Source organism: Leucoraja erinacea, chromosome 6 (assembly GCF_028641065.1).
Source record: "Leucoraja erinacea ecotype New England chromosome 6, Leri_hhj_1, whole genome shotgun sequence".
Taxonomy (NCBI): domain Eukaryota; kingdom Metazoa; phylum Chordata; class Chondrichthyes; order Rajiformes; family Rajidae; genus Leucoraja; species Leucoraja erinaceus.
The window spans coordinates 56,720,921-56,746,170 of NC_073382.1; the positions used below are offsets into that span (position 1 = coordinate 56,720,921).

The 25,250-nt window shown below is 42.8% G+C and overlaps 1 protein-coding gene across 1 annotated transcript in view; it reads right to left on the reverse strand.

The window, feature by feature from the left end:
* LOC129698179 (PC3-like endoprotease variant B) overlaps positions 1-25,250 on the reverse strand; it is a 685,304-nt gene that overhangs the window by 424,293 nt on the left and 235,761 nt on the right. The window contains exon 4 of the mRNA XM_055637132.1: positions 20,372-20,487. Within this exon, the coding sequence (XP_055493107.1) occupies positions 20,372-20,487 (116 nt within the window). The remainder of the gene's footprint in view (positions 1-20,371; positions 20,488-25,250) is intronic.

A 25,250-nucleotide genomic window follows, 5' to 3' on the forward strand; every position in this document is an offset into this window, starting at 1 on the left:
ATGTGGCGTTGCAAATAATAAACAGTGGATAAACCAGGAAGGAGGATAATTGCATTTTGATTACTGCATCATTAATCAATAATGGTTCCTGATTATTTTAGTGTGGCAATGTATAATCATTGCATTTTAATTATCACTTGCATTTTATTTTAAAATACTCCCACCAACTAATGTTCTCGAATTTACAATGAAGCAAGATTTTAGTTCCTTCTTAATAAACATGCCTTACAATTAGATAAATGCTTAACATTTTTTTTCTACTGCAGCGATCCTAATTAATCCTGTAGATTTGATTCCCACAATACAGTGAAGTAAACTCACATATAAATAAGTCAAAGAAAGTGATGAGAAAATTAGACTGAAATGGAAAGTTGCAGGAAAAAAAAAACGTTTGGCAGAAGCCAAGCACAATCCTGCTGGGGGCAAGTAGATTCGACTAATACTAAACAGATACTTCCAGTGAACAAAGTACATCTGGAATGTCCTTGGAGAGACTAGATTGTTTTTCTCTGTTTGCCACCATTTGTCATCTCCTGTTCCCAGGGATCAACAATTTTCTGCACACAGATCAATATTCTTTTAGCTCAGACCTAATCTGAAGAGAGTTTCTGTGTGTGTTCACCTTGGCTTACACCTGAAGACAGGCTTGCCCTTTTCTACAATAATTTTGCCTGCGTGTGACAGCAATTTTTCATCCTTTGGTCAAAATTGGTGACAAAAGAGGGAATTATGGTTGCTGACATATCAAGTGATAGATTTGACACATGGCCTGCTGAGTTGGGAGTATTCATGTGCCAAACTAGAAAGACAGATAAGCAGTCTAATAGCTCTCCTGACATTGCTGTTTTTTTTAAACAAAACAAACCTATGCTGAGTAGTTACTCCTGGAACTTCCTTAGAAAAGCAAGGGAAATATGGCATGTAAGCCAAAATGAATGTTTCCCTCAGCTCTGAATGACCAATTTAATTCTCCTTCTGTCAGTGTGGAATGGTAGTCAATGAAGCTGGTTGGGAAATATTAATAAATAAAATCATCAAGAGGGAAACAGATGGGACTTGAAGATGTAACAGGCAATTTCTGATCCACATCAACATATGGCTTCAAAGGCTGAAATGCAACCAGTATCATATTTTTTAACAGGTCTTAATATGATCGGCAAGAGTTCGATCTTTTCCATTAAGTTTCTGCTGTACAAAGACACAAAGGATCTTATTATCACCATGGTTAAAATAAATTATTACAAAATGCAGTGTCAGGTTGTAGATACGGGGCTTGTTTGTTTCTTTCACACTGGTACAGGGGCAGAAACAGCAGTCTGTGTACCACAGGGCACAGCTCCGGGTCTGGGCTCAAGATAATTCTTTACGCACACTTCTTTACAGCTTGGCAGATATTTTTTTAAATTCCTGCATGGCATGCATCATAGCATGTGTTCCTAACGTGTGGCTTGAAATCCACACTTCTGGCACTGTGACTTTCATTGAATTTGATTTGATTTGATTTAATTTGTTGTCATTGTCTTCAATTAAGAGACAACAAAATTATTTTTCCCTTAGTCATACAAATAATTTAAAAAAACACAAAAACACAGAACACAAACATCCCCACAGCGGCACCAAAGTTCCCCACTGTGAGGGAAGGAACCAAAGTCCAGGCAACCTCCTCACTGATGTTCCCCAATGTTCACCCATGGTCGGGGCCTCCCGAGCACCCCACAGTTGCCGCTCGGGTGGCCCGATGTTCAGGCCCTCTCGCCGGGAATGATGGAATCCCAACGTGGAACGGGAGAACATCCTCAGCAGCCTGGACCTCTGAATCGGCCAACGATGTCCACAGGCCACGTTGGGCGGAGATTCGCGCTGGCGACCCCCGGCAAAGGGTCCCAGGACTCCACGATGTCGAGGTCAGTGCTGCCCGCGTTGGGAGCTCCACACCCACAGCTCCGCGATGTTGGAGCTCCAAGCGGCAATCCTAGGTAAGGCCTCGCCCACTCCGCGATGTTTCCAGTGCCTCGCCGCCGCTGCTGAAGCTCTGGTCCGGTCCGGCAGGAAAGGCCGCGCCAATCCAGCTAGTAGGCCGCGAGGAGGGGGGCGAGGGTGCGACTCAGATAACAGTCACATCCTCGTCAGGAAGTGACTGAAGGACGGTTCCCCCTTACCCATACCCTCTTCCCCCACAAGATACTGAAAAAAACTTTAAAAAATCATACTTTAAACATAACAAAAAATACAAAAGACAACCAGACTGTGGGCGAAGGCAGCTAGCAACAGCGCCTCCGGATGTCCACCGGGCTAACGGATGTCCATTATAAAAGCTCATTATAAAAATGTGCAGTTAATATGAAAGTTTGAAAGCATTCTTAAATTGCAATTCTTTATATTGTATATAGAGGCAGAAAGATTACAAATCTAAATTACAGAATGACACAAGGTTCTTCTGCCACTTTGAGTTTAAAATACTGTAAAACATATTTCAGAGTCTAGATAATAAAATTGTGAAACTGTCAGTTAAGTGTCAATGATAGTGATTGCTAAATTGCGCAATGCTTCAAACCAACATGTTGTGATTGATGAAACCACCTCTGAACAAACTGAATGCAAGCCCTATTTTGTACCAGAGTCCATTACACCTCGTATGCTACCTTAAGACTTGGATTTGATAATATCGTGCTTTTAACATCAGTGAAGATGTATGAATTAAATTATTTACCACATCCTCTTTTAAGTACTGCAAATGGATAATTTCAAATTAACAATTATGATTAATTGAGATGTAAATGAGAGGTAATTACTTGCAGTCAATCTGATTAACTGGTGAAATACAGTAGCATACCTCTTAAAGTGCAGCACCCCAAGCTGCCTCTGTGTCTATTAGACTGAACAGATATTTCATACCTATTTCCCATACAAGTTCACAGATCAGCCTTTGGTGGGAGGGGGAAGGGGAAACATTAAGCCATTAAAGCCTTCACCAGATTATATGTCAGCATTTGTCACTTCATTCTCCGTGAATGTTTGATACTGCTTGCTGATTTATTAAGTTAGTGGATGTCTATTTGTAACCGCAATAATAGAATCAGCACATTTTTTTAAACTCCTTGGCAGACAATTTGATTTCAGAGCAGGGTGTGGGGAAATGACCCTGAGGTTACACCGTCATATAACTTTAATAACTAGCATGGGGTGGAAGTAATTGTTAGTTTTAACTATTAGTTTGCTGGAAGACCAACAGTTTTGCCCAGGATATGACTTGAGTTTTGCAAATTATGGTTAAGATTCAATGAGATGACATTGGAACATCAGACAACCAACAGCTGAGGGTAGCACAGAGATACAGCAGTACAGCTACACTACTGCCTCAGAGCAGCAGAGACCTGGGTTCAATTGTGACTACGGGTACGAAAATCGTGACACGTGACTACGTGTGGGGTTTGATGTTCTCCCTGTGACCACGGGGGTTTCCTCTGGGTGCTCCGGTTTCCTCCCGCATTCCAAAGACATATAGGTTTGTAGGTTAATCGGCTTCTGTAAACTGCCCCGAGTGCATAGGATATGAAAGTGGGATAACACAGAACTAACGTACGAATGGGTGGAGTGATCTCGGTGGGTCGAAGGGCCTGTTTCCACACAGCATCTCTAAACTAAACTAAACTAAGCATCTATGACATGCTCTGGAAATTAATGTAAAGACAAGTTACATGTAAAAATAAGATTTAGGGCACAGAATTAGGATTTGTGGAGCCTAACTTGACACATTAAATGCCAACTTGTTTCTATTTTCATTTGTGAGTGCACAGTTAAAGTGTGACTCATCCATTTCAGTACTTTGGAGAGCACAGTGGCATGTGTCTCATGTTGTCTGCTCATATCATGCTGAGCAGGTAGCTCATGCTACACTGATTTGACAACAGCTAACCTGTGACCACGCATTCCCTGATTTGGAAAACGCGCTCTTTAATAGGTCGGAGAGCATCCAATCCGACCATCCACCTTTTATCTCAAGATATGCTAGATATATACGAAAGGGATTCCAAATGTTTTGTAAAGGAAGGCACAAAATACTGGAGTGGGACAGGCAGCATCTCTGGAGAGAAGGAATGGGCGATGTTTCGGGTCAAGACCCTTCTTCAGACTGAGAGTCAGGGGAGTGGGACCTAGAGATATGGAAGAGTAAGATGTGAAAATAAGAGATCAAAGGGGACGAGGTCTATCTTTCCCTCTCAACCCCATTCTCCCGCCTTCTCATGAATAACCACTAACATCCTTAGTAATCAAAAACCTGTCATTCTCTGCTTTAAAAATACCCAATATTTTGTCCTCCACAGATGTCGGTGGCAATGAATTCCACAGACTCACCACCCTCTGCCTAGAGAAATTCCTTCTCATCTCCTTTCTAAAGGTACATCATTTTATTCTGTAGCTGTGCTCTCTGGTCCTAGACTCTCAATCATGGAAATATCCTCTCCACATCCACTCTATCCGAGTCTTTCACTATTCGGTATAACCAAAGGATATAGGTTTAACGTGATGGGGGAAAGATTAAATGAGAGGGCAGTTTTTCATGCATAGCTTGGCGGGTGTAGGGAATGAGCTATCAGAGGCGGTGTTTGAGGCAAGTACTATTACAACATTTAAAAGACATTTGGACAGGTACATGGATAGGAAAGGTTTCGAAGGATATGGGCCAAAGGTGAGCAGGTGGGATCTTGGTGGGTAGACGCAGCATTGTGGTAGGCATGGGGAAATTGGGCCGAAGGGCCTGTTTTTGTGTTGTATGATTCTCTGATAATCCAAAAGCAGCCGGCAGCACATGGGAATGCTGCCCTCTGCCTGGATCAGCTGGCTAGCAGCAGGTCTTGCAAAGCTTTCAGAAGAAACCTTGGAAGGCTTCCCACAAATTGGTGGCCTCAGACAAAGAGGCTGCCGGTAATAAATACGTCTATTGACCAAGTATTGATAAAGATGATTAGTGTAGATAGATTCTTGACATCTGCTATGGACATGGTAGGCCAAAGGCCTCTTTCTGTGCTGTATGATTAAGTGATACATTTGGCCTGTTAAAAGCAGCATCCATTAACCAACTGGAACCTTCCGTGGTTTCAAACAACTCCTGTGGTATTCCACTGCCATCTTAAAAATTGCTGACGATTTGGCCAACTGCGTTGACTCAACAACAAACTTTACCCAAGCCTTCTCCTGAGGCAGAGACCAGCAAGCAGCACATGCATGAGGTTCAAGACATAGCACTCTCGTTCAGTGGGTGATACATCACATGCACCTCACAGAGAAGCACCAACAAATAATCCAGACTTTAACCAAAATTGCAAGGCGTTAAACACCTACAATGTGCAAATTTGTCTTTGCTCAATCCCAGAAAATATTTGTGGTCCAGCACCTTGTGGCCCACGAATCTTACATACAATTTTCTTTTTCTGCAAGATTACATTTTTCCTGGTATATTCCTTAACATGAAGCTTTGAGTTTATATTTACTAATACTTCAGATCAAGTTATAGTACATAACTTCCATGTACACATCCACCACTAACAAAGAAAACTATTTTCTTTCAAATGGTCTTTTGCTTCATAAGATATAGGTGATACATTATGTTCACCAAAAGGGAAGTGACTTTGTTGGTTCATTAATCTTGTAGGCAACCCTAATGCTTCCAATAGAGTATGGGACAAATTAAGAGTTAAAACTGCGGAATGAATATTGTAAGTACCAGCTTCCTATGTTTGTTAACAGGGAACTAAGCCTCCATTAACATTTCTACTTCCAGGGTTAGATTTGAGAATAGTTCTTGTAAGTCCCAATAGTTTTTATGAAAAACATGAGCACACTTGACTCTTGAATAACAAGGTTATATAAACATCAAAAAAGAATAAGGACTCAGGAACAGATGCTTTTCTTATGAAATCTTGAAACTGAGCAATACAGAACTTCAATCACAAACCCATAGTCTTATAACCTTCCTCCAGGAGACCATATTGATGCTTTAATTGTAACTATCTTAAATAAAGGAGCCAAGTCCGATAGTGGTAACTACAGAAGGATATTCCTTGAATACCACTTGAGTTACTCCTTGAATCTGTGTGGATTCTGTTAGGGCAGCACAGTGGTAGAGTTGATGACTTACAGAGCCAGAGACCCAGGTTCCACCCAGGTGATGTCTCGGTTAACTGGACAGCTGAGCTCCATCAGCTCCTACATATTACTGAGACTCGGAATATCTACAGCAGGCACCTCAAGGCAATGGAAAAATACCAACAACACTGGCGCCCTAAACCTCCAAATTCACTGCAAGGACAAGCAACCCATCCTTTCCCAAATCCAATAATTCAAGAACTGAAACCCCAGTCACATCCAGGCAGCCAAATTGGACGGGCCACTTTGCTCGGTTCCCCAACACCAGACTCCCTGAACAGAAGCTCTACTCTGAGCTCCAGTCATGGGAAGAAATTACCAGGTGAATACGCAAAGAATTTCAAGGTTGTGCTCAAAGCCTTCTTGAGGGAAATGAGATATCCCTACAAATTCCTGGGATTGTCTGATCCATGGTCACCCAAAGTCAGATGGAGCATTTAGGATGGTACCTGTACTGAGAACCTAGAATTCATGCACTGCAACTACACAGTGGCCCTGCAAAAGCAGTGGAAGTAATTCATCATCCACAATTAATGGCCGGCCTGCTGGCGCAGTGGTAGAGTTGTTGCCTAACAGTGCCAGAGCACCAGGTTCGATCTTGACTACGGGTGCTGTCTGTATGCAGTTTACACGTTCTCCCTGTGACTGCGTAGGTTTTCTCCAGGTGTTCTGGTTTCCTCCTACACTCAAAAGTCATACATATTTTTAGGTTAATTTGGCTTCAGTGAATTTGTAAATTGTACCTAGTGTATAGGATAGTGCCAGTGTATGTGTATTGCTGATTGGCGTGGACTCAATGGTTGAACGGCCAGTTTCTGTGCTGTATGTCTCGACTAAACACAATTATCCAAACACCAAATCAATCAGCCACCAACTACCACCCTCAATCCCTCCCCCCCCCCCTCCCATCTGTGAAAGAGTAGGCATTTCCTACTTTAGCCTCATTAACCTCATCAGGTTAACCTCAAGCGAACACAAGAATGGAAGTAAGACATTCTCATTCCCGAGCTGGATACCGAGTACCTCTGAAGCAATCTCAGGGTGCCTTTAAACATGAATTCATACAGTGATGGAGAGGGGTCCACCAAAAATACACCAAATCGGAGGGCCGGCCTTGCAACCCAACCTGACCTGGATTCAAACACAGTTTTGAGCCAATTCTTCAATGTCAAGTCAAGTCACTTTTATTTCTATAGCACATTTAAAAAAAACAATGGTCACCATAAACCGTAGTAACTTTATTCCATCTGTGGGATCATCCAGGGACGATAGTTAAGTGGACAAATAGGGGGAAGAGCCAGAAAGTGTTTCCTTACAAGTTGCAAATTGTCTATCATTTTAATTCATAATGAACATCACCGTTAGAGATCATAGAGAATTTTGGAAATTAAATCTGTTTCACGTCTGAATTAATGGGATTATTCTTCGCAAATTGACACAAAATGTTGAAGTAACTCAGCGTCTTAAGCAGCATCTCTGGAGAAAAAAGAATTTGGATGGTTTGGTTTGGAACCCTTTTTCACACAGGAACTAGAGGTGGGGAGGGGGAGGGGGGGGGGGGAATAAACTGGAGATGAGAAAATAACAGAACAAATCAGGGCCGGCAATAGATGACCCCAGGATGGGGGAGCCCATAATAGCCCATTGGTGGCTGGGGAAAACGTGATAACAAGAGGGATTCAAGGACGCCAACTGCAGAACTGGTCGGATAACTAGGGTGGGGGAGGGGTGAAGAGAGTGGAGATGGGAGGAAATGAAGGCGTTACTGGAAATTAGAGAAATCAAGGTTCACACCACTGGGTTGTAAGCTGCCCAAATGAAATATGAGGGTGTTGTTCCTCCAATTTGCATTGGACCTCACTCTGATAGGAAGAGAAAGCTGAGGACAGAAAGGTCCGTGTGGGAATGGGAGGGGAAGTTAAAATGTTTGGCAACCGGGAGATCACGAAAGCCAAGGCGTAAATGTTCTGTGAAAAGATCGGCAAGTCTACTCTTGTCTCGCCGATATATAGGAGCCCACACCGGGAACACTGGATACAGTAGATGAGGTTGGAGGAGGTGCAATTTTTCAATTTAGAATTGACCAAACAAACCTAAGATGCTTAAAAGCCCTGTCCCACAGTACGAGTTCATTCCAAGAGTTCTCCCGAGTTTGCCCTGAATATTATGGAAATTTACTCGGAAATTTACGGTAATGGCCACTCGTCGGTACTTGGGGCTTTTGTGGACATTTTTCATCATGTTGAAAAATCTTCATGAGTCTTCCCGTGCTTACCTGCTGTAAGCGGGTCTTCTCGAGTACCTGCCGTTAGCGCTAAGAGACGTCCCCGAGCTCCGACGTACCCGCTACGTTCATTTTCCGTGCTTACCACGAGTTTGATTTTTTTTAAACTCGGGAGAGCTCTTGGAATGTACTCGTACCGTGGGACAGGGCTTTAAATATCAGGTGACTGGGAAGATTGAATTTCAATTAAATTGATACAAACTATGTGGGAATCCCAATCAAAGAGACTGAGCAGAATATTGAACGTTTTCAACTAATAACTTGATTTCAAAGAAATGCTTCAATTTGACAGAAATAAATAAATTAAAATGTTTAGAAACAGTCAAATCCCTCCATGGTAAATTTAAAAAATCATGATTTACTGAGGTTTTAAGCATGCCTCACTGAACATCATGAGTTAAAACTACTTATTTGTAAATTTGCAAAAGTGTTTAAAATTTATTACAAGTATTCTTCTATCCTTGCTAGCTGTTGATACAAGAAAATGTAATTGAATTTGTCATATTCAACCTGATGATCCAAGTATCTTATTCATCTGAATATGATCCGTTGAGAAAATGTTCCTCATTCACTTCGATTGTCAATTTAAAAAGTGCACAGTAATAATTACCTTGGGCTTTCCTTTCCCTTTCCAGCAATGCAAAACTCTTTCTATATATTGTTGATGAAGTTCCCATTTACTATTTGAAGTTCCCATATTTCAGCCATCGGTGTAGAACCCTACCCTTGAGCGCATGCAATAAAATAAATATGTAGCCATATGACCGTTTTCTCTTTAACTGTTACTCTACAATGCCAACAAAACATTTTTCTGCACTCTGAAGCATTTCTCATTGCTCCACCTGTTGTGTATTGTTTGATTGTATTGAGCTATAATATTACCTGATTCGATTGAAACCACAAAAACAAAAACTTTTCACTGTTTCTTGGTACACCTGAAATTAATAAACCTAAACATCATATTTTGCTTCTGAATGTTTCACTGAAGGTGGATTATTTATCCAGTGGGCTGTAAAAGCGGTTGCTGTTGATCGAGACCAGTTCACTTCCTTCTTGCTAAAATCCTGAAGGTAAATCAGAAATATCTCTGTCTTTTCTTTCTAGTTTAGCAACTGAAGAAAAAATATCTTGTTTCCATGTTGTTTTATTTCCGTGGAGATCTTCGTTGGTCTATTCCATTTCTGCAACTAATCAGCCAGGTGTGGAAAATATCCGCTAAGATTAAATAATGTTTTATAAATTGAATTTCCACTGATTTATGCCATTGTCTCAAAGTTCAACCATTTGGTTTAAATACAGTATGTCTGGGATAAGTAACAATAGATTACAATAGGTTTTTACTTTGGCTGTGGAGTGCTTCGATATCCATCTGACCCCATGCTTGTCCTTGCACTTTCTAATTACTTGCCTTGTAAATTGTGTCAAGTGCTGCACATCAGGCAGCACGTCTAACTCTGGACTGTCTCCAATATCAATGCTGCAGAAAAGATTTACAAGGATGTGGCCAGGACTTGAGGGCCTACGCTATATGGAGAGGTTCAGCAGGCTAGGACTCTATTCCTTGGAATGCAGGAGGATGAGGGGTGATCTTATAGAGGTGTACAAAATCATGAAAGGAATTGATCGGGTAAACTATTGACCAGAGTAGAGAAATCAAGAACAAGAGGGCATAGGTTTAAGGTGAGGGAGGAAAGATTTAATAGGAATCTGAGGGGTAACCTTTTCACATAGAGGGTGGTGCGTGTATGGAACGAGCTGCCAGAACTGTTTGAGGCAGGTACTATTGTGACGTTTACGAAACATTTGGACAGGTACATGGATAGGACAGGTTTTGAGTGATATGGCCAAATGGGACATGTAGGTTGGTGTGCACAATTTAGGCCAAAGGTCCTGTGTCCACACTGTATGACCTTATCTCAAAAATTTCAACATCCCCATATGAGCCAGCAAAATATCTGCTTTTATAATATGATTGAAGAATCTCTCAATATATCATACTAAATCTTGGCCAAGATTGACTGGCAATTAATTCTAAAAGGGTTGACGGTGGATATGCAATGGAAGATATTTAAAGACTGCATGGATGAACTACAAAAATTGTTCATCCCAGTTTGGCAAAGGAATAAATCAGGGAAGGTAGTGCATCCGTGGATAACAAGGGAAATCGGGGATAGTATCAAAGCGAAGGATGATGCATACAAATTAGCCAGAAAAAGCAGCATACCGGAGGACTGGGAGAAATTCAGAGACCAGCAGAGGAGGACGAAGGGCTTAATTAGGAAAGGAAAAATGGATTATGAAAGAAAACTGGCAGGGAACATAAAAACTGACTACAAAGGTTTTTATAGATATGTGAAAAGAAAGAGATTAGTTAAAACAAATGTAGGTCCCTTGCAGTCAGAAACAGGTGAGTTGATCATGGGGAACAAGGATATGGCGGACCAATTGAATAACTACTTTGGTTCCGTCTTCACAAAGGAAGACATAAATAATCTGCCGGAAATAGCAGGGGACCGCGGGTCAAAGGAGTTGGAGGAATTGAGTGAAATCCAGGTTAGTCGGGAAGTGGTGTTGGGTAAATTGAATGGATTAAAGGCCAATAAATCCCCAGGGCCAGATAGGCTGCATCCCAGAGTACCTAAGGAAGTAGCTCCAGAAATAGTGGATGCATTAGTAATAATCTTTCAAAACTCTTTAGATTCTGGAGTAGTTCCAGAGGATTGGCGGGTAGCAAACGTAACCCCACTTTTTAAGAAGGGAGGGAGAGAGAAAACGGGGAATTACAGACCAGTTAGTCTAACATCGGTAGTGGGGAAACTGCTAGAGTCAGTTATTAAAGATGGGATAGCAGCACATTTGGAAAGTGGTGAAATCATTGGACAAAGTCAGCATGGATTTACGAAAGGTAAATCATGTCTGACGAATCTTATAGAATTTTTCGAGGATGTAACTAGTAGCGTGGATAGGGGAGAACCAATGGATGTGGTGTATCTGGACTTCCAGAAGGCTTTCGACAAGGTCCCACATAAGAGATTAGTATACAAACTTAAAGCACACGGCATTGGGGATTCAGTATTGATGTGGATAGAGAACTGCTGGCAAACAGGAAGCAAAGAGTAGGAGTAAACGGGTCCTTTTCACAATGGCAGGCAGTGACTAGTGGGGTACCGCAAGGCTCAGTGCTGGGACCCCAGCTATTTACAATATATATTAATGATCTGGATGAGGGAATTAAAAGCAATATCTCCAAGTTTGCGGATGACACTAAACTGGGGGGCAGTGTTAGCTGTGACGAGGATGCTAGGAGACTGCAAGGTGACTTGGATAGGCTGGGTGAGTGGGCAAATGTTTGGCAGATGCAGTATAATGTGGATAAATGAGAGGTTATCCATTTTGGTGGCAAAAACGGGAAAGCAGATTATTATCTAAATGGTGGCCGACTAGGAAAGGGGGAGATGCAGCAAGACCTGGGTGTCATGGTACACCAGTCATTGAAGTTAGGCATGCAGGTGCAGCAGGCAGTAAAGGAAAGCGAATGGTATGTTGGCTTTCATAGCAAAAGGATTTGAGTATAGGAGCAGGGAGGTTCTACTGCAGTTGTACAGGGTCTTGGTGAGACCACACCTGGAGTATTGCGTACAGTTTTGGTCTCCAAATCTGAGGAAGGACATTATTGCCATAGAGGGAGTGCAGAGATGGTTCACCAGACTGATTCCTGGGATGTCAGGACTGTCTTATGAAGAAAGACTGGATAGACTTGGTTTAAACTCTCTAGGAGATTGAGAGGGGATCTTATAGAAACTTACAAAATTCTTAAGGGGTTGGACAGGCTAGATGCAGGAAGATTGTTCCCGATGTTGGGGAAGTCCAGGACAAGGGGTCACAGCTTAAGGATAAGGGGGAAATCCTTTAAAACCGAGATGAGAAGAACTTTTTTCACACAGAGAGTGGTGAATCTCTGGAACTCTCTGCCACAGAGGGTAGTTGAGGCCAGTTCATTGGCTATATTTAAGAGGGAGTTAGATGTGGCCCTTGTGGCTAACAGGATCAGAGGGTATGGAGAGAAGGCAGGTATGGGATACTGAGTTGGATGATCAGCCATGATCATATTGAATGGCGGTGCAGGCTCGAAGGGCCGAATGGCCTACTCCTGCACCTAATTTCTATGTTTCTATGTTTCTATGTTAATGGAGCATTTTAATAAGAATCTGCATTCAAAGGCAAATTTAGAAACAAGGAATTGCATATGCTGATTTACGAATAAGACACAAAGTGCTGGTATACCACAGCGGGTCAGGCAACATCTCTGGAGAACATGGATAGTTGATGTTTCAGATCGAGACCCTCCTTCAGGCTGATTGTGGGGGCGGGGGGTGGGGAAGGGGGAAGAAACCTGGAAGAGAGGAGGGGCAGGTCAAAGCCTAGCAGTTAATAGGTTGATACAGGTGAGGAGGGTTTTTGATAGGTAGAAGGGTCCTGACTCATACGTCACCTATCCTTGTTCTCCAGCCTCCAGCATTTCAAAGACGTTGTTGATTAACCAAAATAATGAATTATAATGCTTCCAATTATTAGTCATGAAATAAGATTGCTTTTCCAGACCAATGCTTATTGGCCATATAATATTGTTATAAATTTCATGGTTTTTAATTCAAGTTGTTTTGTATTCTCAGTTCATTTGCTATTGTGGGTTAACACCAAGCTTGCAGAATTGTTTTGATTCATTTGTTTTTAACAATGTTAATGTCATGGTGACATCCTCTGATACTCACACATTGTCGCTTAAAATATTTGGTATCAAGGAATAATGAGGATCAGATATGCAGTAGCATACACTGTGCATTCTCCAGCAGCTTACATTCAATTGAGCTTTATCAGTAATGGAGCAGATCAGGTGAAGAACAGGTGAAGGAGAATGCCAGAAGTTGAGGCAAATAAAACCCTGTCATTGCAAAATTTCATCAGAGGTATTTGCAATAAAGTATAAAAAGTAGCAATGCCCCCTATAGTTGGTTATTTATCAAGGCTTATTCTTCAGAAAAGTTTTCGAACTTCATCTTACCCCTTTTGAACATGAACGATCTTATTTGTATTATTTGAGTTACTTATTTGTTTGTTTTCCTTTGTGTTTTATTTTCTTTTTTTATTGCTTACAAGTTTATTTGTGTTTGTATTTTTTAACGTTCAATAAATGAATAAAGTAAAGAATAGGTTATTCTTAATAAATGTAATATATATATATATATACATAACCTGTTGATGTTATATTAATCTTCATTAATGAAGGACCAAATTCGTCACTACTCATTGATTTTTAGGTATAGAATCTGGGTTATTTTTCAGTTTTTGAGTACTAATACTTTTATATCAACATCAATGATAATCAATTGGCAACAATTCTTCCTCCTTGATAACCATCAGCTCAAAGGCACTTCAAGACCGTGTGCTTAGCCCCCTGCTCTACTCACTCTATACCCATGACCGTGTAGGAAGGAACTGTAGATGCCGGTTTAAAACGAAGATAGGCACAAAAAGCTGGAGTAACTCAGTGGGACACGTGGCATCTCTGGAGAGAAGGAATGGGTGACCTTTCGGGTCAAGACGGGCCTGAAGAAGGGTCTTGACTTGAAACGTCACCCATTCCTTCTCTACAGAGATGCTGCCTGTCCCGCTGAGTTATTCCAGCTTTTTGATTCTGTCCCATGACTGTGTAGCCAGATATAGTTGCAACTCCATCTTTATCTTCACTGATGACACCACTGTTGTTGGACGTATTACAGGCAATCATGAGTCAGAGTATAGGAGGCAAATTAACCGTCTGATTGAATGGTGCTAGAACAACAACCTCGTTGGCAAAGTCAGTAAAACCCAGGAACTGACTGTTGACTTTAGAAGAGAAGGGCCGAGAATTCACAATAATGTCTTCATCAATGGGCCAGTGGTGGGAAGAGTCAATAACTTCATGTTCCTGGGTGTGCATATCTCTGAAGATCTGCCCTGGACTAAGAGCATTGAAACAATCATAAAGAAAGCTCCATCAATGCCTCTACTTCCTGAGAATGAGGAGATTCAGTATGTCAATGAGTGTAGACTTGGACATCTACAGGTGTACTGTAGAGAACATGCCGACTAGTTACATCATCACCTGGTTTCGCAACTCGAATGCCTAGGAACAAAGGAGATCACGAAAGTGGTGAAAACTGCCCAGTCTATCACAGGTACTGACCTCCCCACATAGGAGGTGCAAACATCTCAAAAAGTCAGCCGGCATCACCCTGGGCTGGCCACACTGCCATTTCATTCCTGCCATCGGGAAGAAGATACAGGAATCTGAAAACTGTAATGTCCAGGTTGAGGAACAGCTTCTTCCCAACAACCACCAGGCTATTGAATGCTATGAACTTCAACTAAACTCTGAACTGTGAACTGCCTGTGTCACACCAGGGATTTCATGTTCTTAAGTTATAGGAACAGAATTAGGCCATTTGACCCATCCAATTTTCTCTGCCATTCAACCATGGCTGATCTATCTTTCCCTCCCAACTCCATTCTCTTGCCTTTTCCCCATCAACCCTTTGACTTTGTGCTTTCATTTTGCACTATATTGTTTTGTTTTTTGTTACATTTTTTTGTGTTTGTATATTTACAAGCCTGTGGTGCTGTAAGAATCAAGTAAGAATGCTATTGTTCCATTCTGCTGCATATAACATTAAAACACTATTGAATCTTGAAGACTAATCTAGCATGATAATCTGCTTGAGGATGTGAGGATTGATAGGTGGGTGACATTCTTTGAGATTATGGGGGGGTTGCAGCCAGTGTTCATACAAATGAAAAACAATCTTCAATCTTTAGGATGATGATTGTTGCTTGAATAAATACCATTAGAGTGGAAAAAGAATGATGTTTTAGATGCCTGGATTCCAAAAATGTGTTTGATTATGCAGAGCTGTACTTGTCAGCCAAGACGTGCTCCCATTGTAAATATATAATTCTATGCATGTCTATGTCGAGAATATTGAGAAAAACTGTAATTGTCACAATTGAAACTCACTTGGTCTTATTTTTGTGCTTAAAGAGTGTGAAACCTCCATGTACTGTTGTGGTCAGTGAGATTCACAGTATATATATTGATAATGTCAATATAAGACGATGAGAGGCATAGACAGGATTGACAGTCAGAACATTTTCCACAGAATGGAAATGTTCAACACATTACAGATGGCATCAATTGCATACATCAGTCATAAGATGCATGACCACAGGTGTTAAAAACTACTAGTGCTCAAGATGTTCTAGTAGAATATAATGGAACCATTATGAATAAAAGCAAGAGAAATAGCCTTTGAGATTGCTCTTTCATCTGTTATTATCAGTGATCTGCTACTTCAGTTCCATAATCCTTGGTTTTCTTCTTGTCCAGTAATGCATTTTCAATGAATGCAACAACTTAGCTCCTGAGTTGCCCATCCAGTGAAGATATGACCCTCAGTGAAGTGAAGATCTCAGACTCCTTGGCTAAGTGAAGCATTCTCTTTGCTTCCTGTCTGTTCAAGTGAGTTTATTGTCATGTGTCCCTGTATAGGACAATGAAATTCTTGCTTTGCTTAAGCACACAGAAAAAAAAATAGTAGGCATTTACTACAAAACAGATAAATGTGTCCATATACCATAATATAAATATATACACACATGAATAAATAAACTGGTAAAGTGCAAATAACAGAAAGTGGTTATTAATAATCAGTTTTGTCCGAGCCAGGTTTAATAGCCTGATGGCTGTGGGGAAGTAGCTATTCCTGAACCTGGTTGTTGCAGTCTTCAGGCTCCTGTACCTTCTACCTGAAGGTAGCAGGGAGATGAGTGTGTGGCCAGGATGGTGTGGGTCTTTGATGATACTGCCAGCCTTTTTGAGGCAGCGACTGCGATAAATCCCCTCGATGGAAGGAAGGTCAAAGCCGATGATGGACTGGGCAATGTTCACTACTTTTTGTAGTCTTTTCCTTTCCAGGGTCTGTAAAGTCCTTTTAAGAATTTCAATGGTTCATTGATTTAATGGTGTATAATTCACCAATGGTTCCATTATTCAATTTATTGTCACCTGTGTACAGCACAGTGAGATTCTTCTTGCATAGATCAAGCATGTACGAGTTGCCATATTTTGGCGCCATTTACAAAAAGGCCAAAGTCCGGTCCTGTCAATGTACTGCAGCGGTTCCTGATCCAGGTAAGCCCCAGGCTGCTGCACAGTCCCCTCCATTGCCCTCGTATATTTCAATGAGATTACCTCACAATCTTCTGAACTCTAGAGAATTTAGTGTAGGTCTACTGAATTTCTCTTCACATAACAAACCCATTATCCCTAGATCACTGTCACCAGTCTGATGAATCTTTGCTGCACTCTCCATCTGGCTAGTACACTAAGTCCTCATTATTTATTGGCTTACTATCTATAGATTGCATTTGATGTCTTGTGCTGGTGTGTGTCCTGAGCCAGGGTTGGAAGACAGGGTTGGGAACAGTCTGAGGAAGGGTTCCACTCGAAACATCACCTATTCCTTTTCTCCAGAGATGCTGCCTGGCCTGCAGAGTTACTCCAGCATTTTGTGCCTATCTTGGGAACACTAAGAGTTCGGGAACATGGGGATCCATGGTCTGAAGTGCTTAGTGCCTATGTTTATGATGACAAGCTGCAACTTGAATGCTGAAATGTGCACAGGAATTGTTATCACCAAGGAGGCTTTTTTAGCCTTAGTATCTTTGTCACCATAGAATCATAGTCATAGAGTGATACTATGTGGAAAAATGCCCTTCGGCCCAACTTGCCCACACCGGCCAACATGACCCAGTCACACTAGTCCCACCTGCTCACGTTTGGTCCATATCCCTCCAAACCTGCCCTATCCAGCCTTAATCAGTAAGTCTGAAGAAGGATCTCGACCCGAAATGTCACCCATTCCTTCTCTCCAGATATGCTGCTGTCCCGCTGAGTTACTTCAGCATTTTGTGCCTACCTTCGATTTAAACCAGCATCTGCAGTTCTTTCCTACACTATCCAGCCTTAGGATATCTGCTTTATGTTATCAGCAGGATGTCTGTAACCTTATCCTTTATTAATAATGAGAACTCTGTGTACCTTTCTTAATTATGGAGACCAAATCTGTGCTTAATACCGTAAGTGTAATCTCATCAATTGCCATAAGGGTTTTGACCCAAAACATCACCTATCCCTTTTCCCCAGAGATGCTACCTGTCCCACTGAGTTACTTCAGCACTTTGTGTCGATCTTCGGTATAAACCAGCATCTGCAGTTCCTTTCTACCCTCCATATCTGGAGAATCCATTGCTTGAAAATCTACCTTTTGCCAAACGCAAAGATGTAAATTATAGCCTCTCTGAAATGTATCAGCTTTCAAGCTCACCAACGTTTCAGCATTATTTTTCCCCAAATACCTTGTTCCTTTATTTTTCATTCTTCATAATCTAATAAACATATTATGTTGAACTAATTATTATTATTATAACGGCTTAATGGAAAATATAGCTCTTTTAAAAATAATATTTGGATGATGCCTAGGCATGTATTTGAATGGTTTTCTCACAGTGCAAGAGTGAACCAAATTAAAAGAAAAGAGAAATATTTTATGACTAATCAATTAGGATCAAGATTATTAGTCAGGATAAATTGGTGATATAATGCTTACCAATTGCCACTATGAAGAGCACAGGTATCTAAAATTAGGAGAGACACAGATATAGTAGAAAATCAGAATCTTTTTCCCAGGGTGGAAAGGTTAAATGTGGAAAGCACAGCTTTAAGATGAGGGGGCAACTTGAAAGATGATATATGGGGAAAGTTTGAGACACAGAGAGTGTTCGGTGGCTGGGATGTACTGCTAGGGGTGGTGGTGGAGAAAGATACAATAGTGGCATTTAAGGGTCTTTTAGATAGCCACATGGATATGCAGGGAATAGAGGGATATATGGATCACACACGGGCAGAGAAAGTTAGTTTAACCTGATATAATGTTCAGCATAGACATTGTGGAATGACGGGGATGTTCCTGTGCTGTGCTGTGCTGTTCTATGCAAGTAACCTTTATCTTTACCCGCTTACAAAACATAGGAGCAATTAGAAGTTGTTGGTTGTGCAAAAATTAGACTAATTAGTATAGGTAACACAGCTTTGATCACTCATGGATTTACACATGCATTTGAGTTCACATTACATAGCTCCGTACAATGTGTATACAGTCGTCCACTTTCTGCACATGTCATAGTCATCGAGTTATAGAGTGATACAGTGTGGAAACAGGCCCTTCGGCCCAACTTGCCCACACCGGCCACCAATATCCCAGCTACACTAGTCCCACTTGCCTGCACTTTGTCCATATCCGTCCAAACCTGTCCTATCCATGTACCTGTTTAACTGTTTCTTAAAAGTTGGGATACTCCCAGCCGCAATTATGTCCTCTGGCAGCTTGTTCCATGCACCCACCACCCTTTGTGTGAAAAACGAAAAATTCCTATTAAATCTTTTCCCCTTCATCTGGAACCTATGCCCTCTGGTCCTCGATTCCCCTACTCTGGGCAAGAGACTGTGCATCTACCCGATCTATTTCTCTCATGATTTTATACACCTGTGTAAGATCACCCCTCATCCTCCTGTGCTCCAAGGAATAGACACCCAGCATACTCAACCTCACACCCTCTGGTCCTGGCAACATCCTTGTAAATCTTCTCTGAACCCTTTCAAGCTTAAACAATATCTTTCCTATAACATGTGTATTGTATGAGAATTCACAAATAGCTTATGCTTCAAGGGTTAACTGAAAAAGGGTCTCAACCCGAAACATCACCTATTCCTTTTCTCCAGAGATGCTGCCTGGCCTGCTGATTTACTTCAGCTTTTTGTGTCTATCTTTGGTGTAAGCCAGCATCTGCAGTTCCTTCCTTAACAAAACTGAAAGTGGACTGAAAAGCCTGTTCCTATGCTGTGCAATTATTTTTATCTGTTTATAAAACATACAGTTTAGTTTAGTTTAGAGATAAACCCGGCCCACCAAGTCCGGGCGGATCAGTGATCTCGCACACGAACACTGTCCTACACACACAAGGGCCAATTTACAATTATACCAAGTCAATTAACCTACAAACCTGTACATCTTTGGAGTGTGGGAGGAAATGGGAGATCCTGGAGAAAATTCACACAGGGTCACGGGGGAAACATACAAACTCCGTACAGACAGTACCCATAGTAAGAATGGAACCAGGGTCCCTAGCGTAAGCCCCCGTCCCATTTAGGAGACCTAAACAGCAACCTCTGGTGACCTTGCCCGCCACCCAAAAAAAAATCAAGGTCAAGGTCACTTGCAACCTTCCTCCTCCCACACATATGTTGAAAACCTTCCTCGACTATGAAGAAAACCGGCTTTACTAGACCTGCGACTAAAAAATTATCGATTTTTAAAACGGCAACCTATTTTTAGTCGAGGCCGGTTTTAATCATGATGAAAAAATAGCAGCAACCTACATGAAGCCTCGACCACGCGGAAACCACTTTCGACCATTGGGGAGAGTGACCAAAACCTCCGGTGACCTCATGGAAACCTTGGGTGGCGGGCAAGGTCACCAGAGGTTGCTGTTTAGGTCTCCTAAGTGGGACAGGGGCTTAAGTCAGCATCTCTATCGCTGCACCATCGTGCAGCCCAGGCAACCAGAAGTTAATGGATGTACAAAAATTAGGCTGATTAATTAGTATAGATAATACAATTTTGATAATTGGTGAATTTAGACACAAATTTGAGCTAATGTATACATATATCCTCATAATGCGTATACACTCATCCTCTTCTCTGCACATGCATGAAGTTTGAGAATTTGCTTGTGCTTCAAGGGTTAACAAAAATGAAATGAATAAACCAGTGATGTAATGCTTACCAACTCCCACTGTGCTGACCACAAAGGGTCGTTGAACTGCAGTGCCTTTCCTTCTTCACTTTCACTGCTCAATATTTTGAAGATTATTGGATGGATGGCATTTTTCTTCTCCCGCTCTGGAAACCACACATAAAGATCAGTCATTTATTTTACTTTGTATTTCAAATATAACAAAGAATAATGTTTCCAAATAAAAACGTGAAACATTCCAGTGAAATAGTGCAAAGATGGTACTTTTAATAAAAGACACACACACCACCACCACCACAAAGTGTTGGAGTAACTCAGTGCAGCTCAGCTCCAGGGTCAGACATCATCTCTGGAGAACAAGGATAGGTGATGTTTCAGGTCGGGACATTTCTTCAGACTGCCTTTCTTCACCTCGCCAAGTAATTTAACTATGGATGTTGACAGAAGCATCACAATCCATACAGCTTTTCACACCATCAACATCCACTGTCTGAATAAGGGTCCTGGCCCAATACGTCACCCAATTCTTTTTCTCCAGAGATGCTGCCTGACCTGTTGAGTTATTCAGCACTTTGTGTCTATCTTTGGTATAAACCAGCATCTGTGATTCTTTGTTTCAACTCATTTCTGATTTTCTGCAGGGCTCTAAAAGAGGAAAATATACCATTAACTTTATTTTCCACGCTCCAGCCCAACATAAGAAAATAAAAATCGAACAGAGCACTCAGCACCTTGAGGTTGCTCTGCTATTCAGCGAGTTCGAGACTGAATTAGACCCGCAGTCGATTTAACTATTTAAAATTTAGTTATATCTTGATGAGTAAAAGTCACAAATTTAACACACTTAGCTGAGCCAACCATTTGTGCCACTCTATGCTTAGAGAAATACCGAGGAAACAGGCCCACCGAGTCCGCGCCGACCAGTGATCCCCGAACACTAATACTGTCATACACACACTACAGATAATTTACAATTTTACCAAAGCCAACTAGCCTCCAAACCTGTATGCCTTTGGAGAGTGGGAGGAAACTGGAGCACCTGAAAAAAGCCCATGTAGGTCATGGGGAGAATGTACAAAACCGACACCATTGTCAGTATCAAACCCACGGCTCTGGCGCTGTAAGGCAGCAAATCTACCCCTGCGTCACCATGCAACCTTATGTGCAAGGAAATATTTGCTTGTTTATAAATGAACTGGCTCCAATTTGAAGACTTATTGTCAGCACCTGAACTTGCTTATCAATGGAAAATAGTGTATCTCCTTCTATTGTATTGCTCTCCTTAACGGTGATGGTAAGAAAGGGAAGTAAACATGGAATGTAAAGGTCCCCGGGTGTTATACCTCTTGTGAACAGTTTCACCCACTTAGAAGCTGTCGGGACAGAAGACGTTAACGCACTGAGCGGCGAACTGGCTTGCGAAGCAAAAAGTGCTGTTGAGTCAAAACCAAAGGCCGATGTCAGGCAACGCCGTTGTAGTGGGAGACTCCATTGTGAGAGGTACGGACAGGGGTTTCTGTAGCAACAGACGGGATTCGAGGATGGTGTGCTGCCTCCCTGGTGCCAGGATCCAGGATGTCACGGACAGAATGTAGAAAATCCTCAGGGGCGAAGGTGAGCAGCCGGAAGTGGTAGTGGATGTTGGAACAAACGATGTCGGAAAGAAGGGGATGAATATTCTGCAGCATGACTTTAGAGAGGTCCAAAAAAAGCTGAAAATCAGGACCTCCAGGATGGTTATCTCCGGTTTGCTTCCAGTTCCTCGTGCTGGCGAGAGCAGGAACAGGGAGATACAGGACCTGAATGTGTGGCTGGGGGATTGGTGCAAGGGGCAGGGATTTAGATTCTTAGACCACTGGGATCTGTTTTGGAGTAAGGGGGAAATTGTACAAAAGGGACAGATTGCACCTTAACTGGTGGGGGACCGGCATTCTGGCAGGCAGGTTTGCCACTGCTACACGGGTGGTTTTAAAGTAAATAAGGGGGGGGGGGGGGGGGGGGGGGGGGGGGGGGGGGGTGTCAAATGGGATCGTCAAGGACGGAGTTAAAGCTAAATGGAGTAAAGGGATAGTTAATGACCCCAGAACGGGAAAGGAATCTCACAAAGCGTTAGGAGAGTACGGCCAAATGTAATATGGATCGATGTGAAAGGTGAGATGCGGAAGAAATTAAAAGTATTGTATATGAATGCGCGAAGTATAAGAAGTAAAGTAGATGAGCTTGAGGCTCAGTTAGAGGTTGGTAGATATGACATTGTGGGGATTACTGAGACGTAGCTGCAGGAGGATCAGGCCTGGGAACTTAATATTCAGGGTTATACATCATATAGAAAGGACAGGCAGGTGGACAGAGGAAGGAGGCAGATCTGCTGGTGAGGGATGGAATTCAGACCCTTGCGAGGGAAGAAATAGGGACTGACGAGGTAGAGTCACTGTGGATTGAGTTGAGGAATTGCAAAGGCAAGAAGACACTAAGTGGTGTTATCTACAGACCCCCAAATAGTAGCCCGGATGTAGGGTGTAAGTTGCAGCAGGAGTTACAACAGTAATGTAACATAGGTGCCACTGTGGTGATGGGGGATTTCAATATGCAGATAGACTGGGAAAATCAGGTTGGTTCAGGATCCCAAGAAAGAGTTTGTAGAATGTCTCTGAGATGGATTCTTAGAGCAGCTTGTAAAGGAGCCGACCAGAGTAAAGGCAATTCTGGATTTAATGTTGTCCAATGAACCAGATTTGATAAGAGAACTAGAGGTAAAGGAACCGCTTGGAGGTAGTGATCATAATATGATTAGTTTTAAACTACAATTTGAGAAGGAGAAGATTAAATCGGAAGTGTCAGTAATGCAGTTGAACAAAGTGGACTATGAAGGCATGAGAGAGGAGCTGGCCAAGGTAGACTCAAAAGGGATCCTAGCAGGAATGACGGTGGAACAGCAATGGCTGGAATTTCTGGGCATAATCTGGAAGACACAGAATCATTTCATTCCAAAAAGGAAGAAAGATTCAAAGGGGAGTAGGAGGCAACTGTGGCTGACAAGAGAAGTTAGGGATAGAATAAAACTAAAAGAAAAGATGTATAACACAGCAACATGTAGCCTGAAGCCAGAGGATTGGGAAACTCTGTAGGCGTGTCGGATTCCGTGATTTCGTCCTTGGCAACACATTCACGGTCGAGACGGACCACCAACTGCTGGTGACAATCCTGAACAAGCCCATCCATGCTGCGCCAACTCGCTTGCAGCGCATGATGCTGCAGCTGCAGCGGTACAACTTCACCATTACCTACAAGAAGGGTAAGGACATGCATGTTGCTGACACACTCTCTCATGCACCTCGGGCATCTTGCGAACAACACCCCCATGAACAGGAGGATTTCATGGTCCTCGGTGTTGACCTTGTCCCCAGTAAGCAACTGTGTACCCTGGCCGTGCACACTGCCACTGACAATATGCTCAAACCCCCTCCTCCATCATCAAAACAGGCTGGCCTGACAAATGATCCGACACGCCCACAGAGGTACAGCAATACTTCCTGGTAGGTGATGAACTGGTGGTACAGGGTGGTGTTGTGGTTAAGGGTCACAAGGTGGTGATACCCTCGTCACTGCGAGATAAATACTTCAAAGAAGCACATAGCGGTCACCCAGGGGCTGATTCTACACTGGCACGCGCTCGTGGTCTGTTCTACTGGCCGGGGATGACCGAGTACATTCAGGACCGCATAGCCTCCTGCCCCACTTGCAACAACCTTGTGCCTCATCAGCAGCGGCAGCCCATTCTGCAACAACCGCCACCAACACTGCCCTGGATGCCGCTGGCGGCAGACATTTTCGAATGGTGCGGAAAGCACTATCTCGTTCTGGTCGATTCCTTTTCTAATTGGTTTGAACTTGACGAACTGACCTCCCTCACGTCTGAGATGGTCATCAAGAAGCTGAAGAGATGCTTCTCCGCCTATGGCGTTCCTGTTTGCTTGAGAACCGACAATGATCGGCAGGTCACCAGCCACATGTTCCAGCTTTTCGCAGACCGATGGAACTTCCAGCACGTCACGAGCAGTCCTGAGTATCCTCAGAGTAATGGACTCGCTGAACGCGCTGTCAGAAGTGCCAAGCACTTGCTGGAGGGAGCACGCATCTCCAAGTCGGACGTCTATCTCCTGAATCTCAGAAACATTGCCAGGGACGGTACCCTGGGATCGCCGGCACAGTGCCTGATGTTGAGATTGACGAGGTCTCTGGTCCCCACCACACAACAGCAGCTGGTTCCTCGTGCGTTGGAGCCTGCCACTATCCAGAGACATCTCCAAGAGAGGCAGAACATCCAGAAACAATCATACGACAGTTCCAGCAGACCACTCGAGCCTCTACTGCCGGTCCAGGTCATCCATCTACGAACTTCGACTGGACATTCCCGTCTGGGCACTGTTGTCAGCCCGACTAACGAGCCACGACCCTACATGGTAGACAGTGAGGGAGCGGTCGAAGTCGACAACACCTGCTTGCTGTGATGGAGCCCCGCCCACCGCCTGCTGGTCCCTATGCTCCGCCGCTCCAGTTCCAGACGCCTTCTGCGATGTCTCCCACCCGTCCCCACATGCCTTACACCCCTCCTCATCCCTCGGTCTCCACTAACCTCGGGGTCTCACCCATCAGCAGAGGATAGTGTGGGGGATCAAGGAGCTAGAAGGAAGGTTCTGCAGAAGTGGGTGCCAAAATTAATTGGGAAATCAAGTGGGAAAATGAAGGAATCCTTCCTAAAGTACAGAGATTCCGGTAACAGAACGAGTAGCTTTTATGAGGCTGAGACAACAGGAGGATTTGAAGTGGCTGATGCTGACACCGATAGCATTGTAAGGTCAGAGCAAATTCCCTAGTAGAAAGCTGCCTACTACGCCTTTAGAATTAG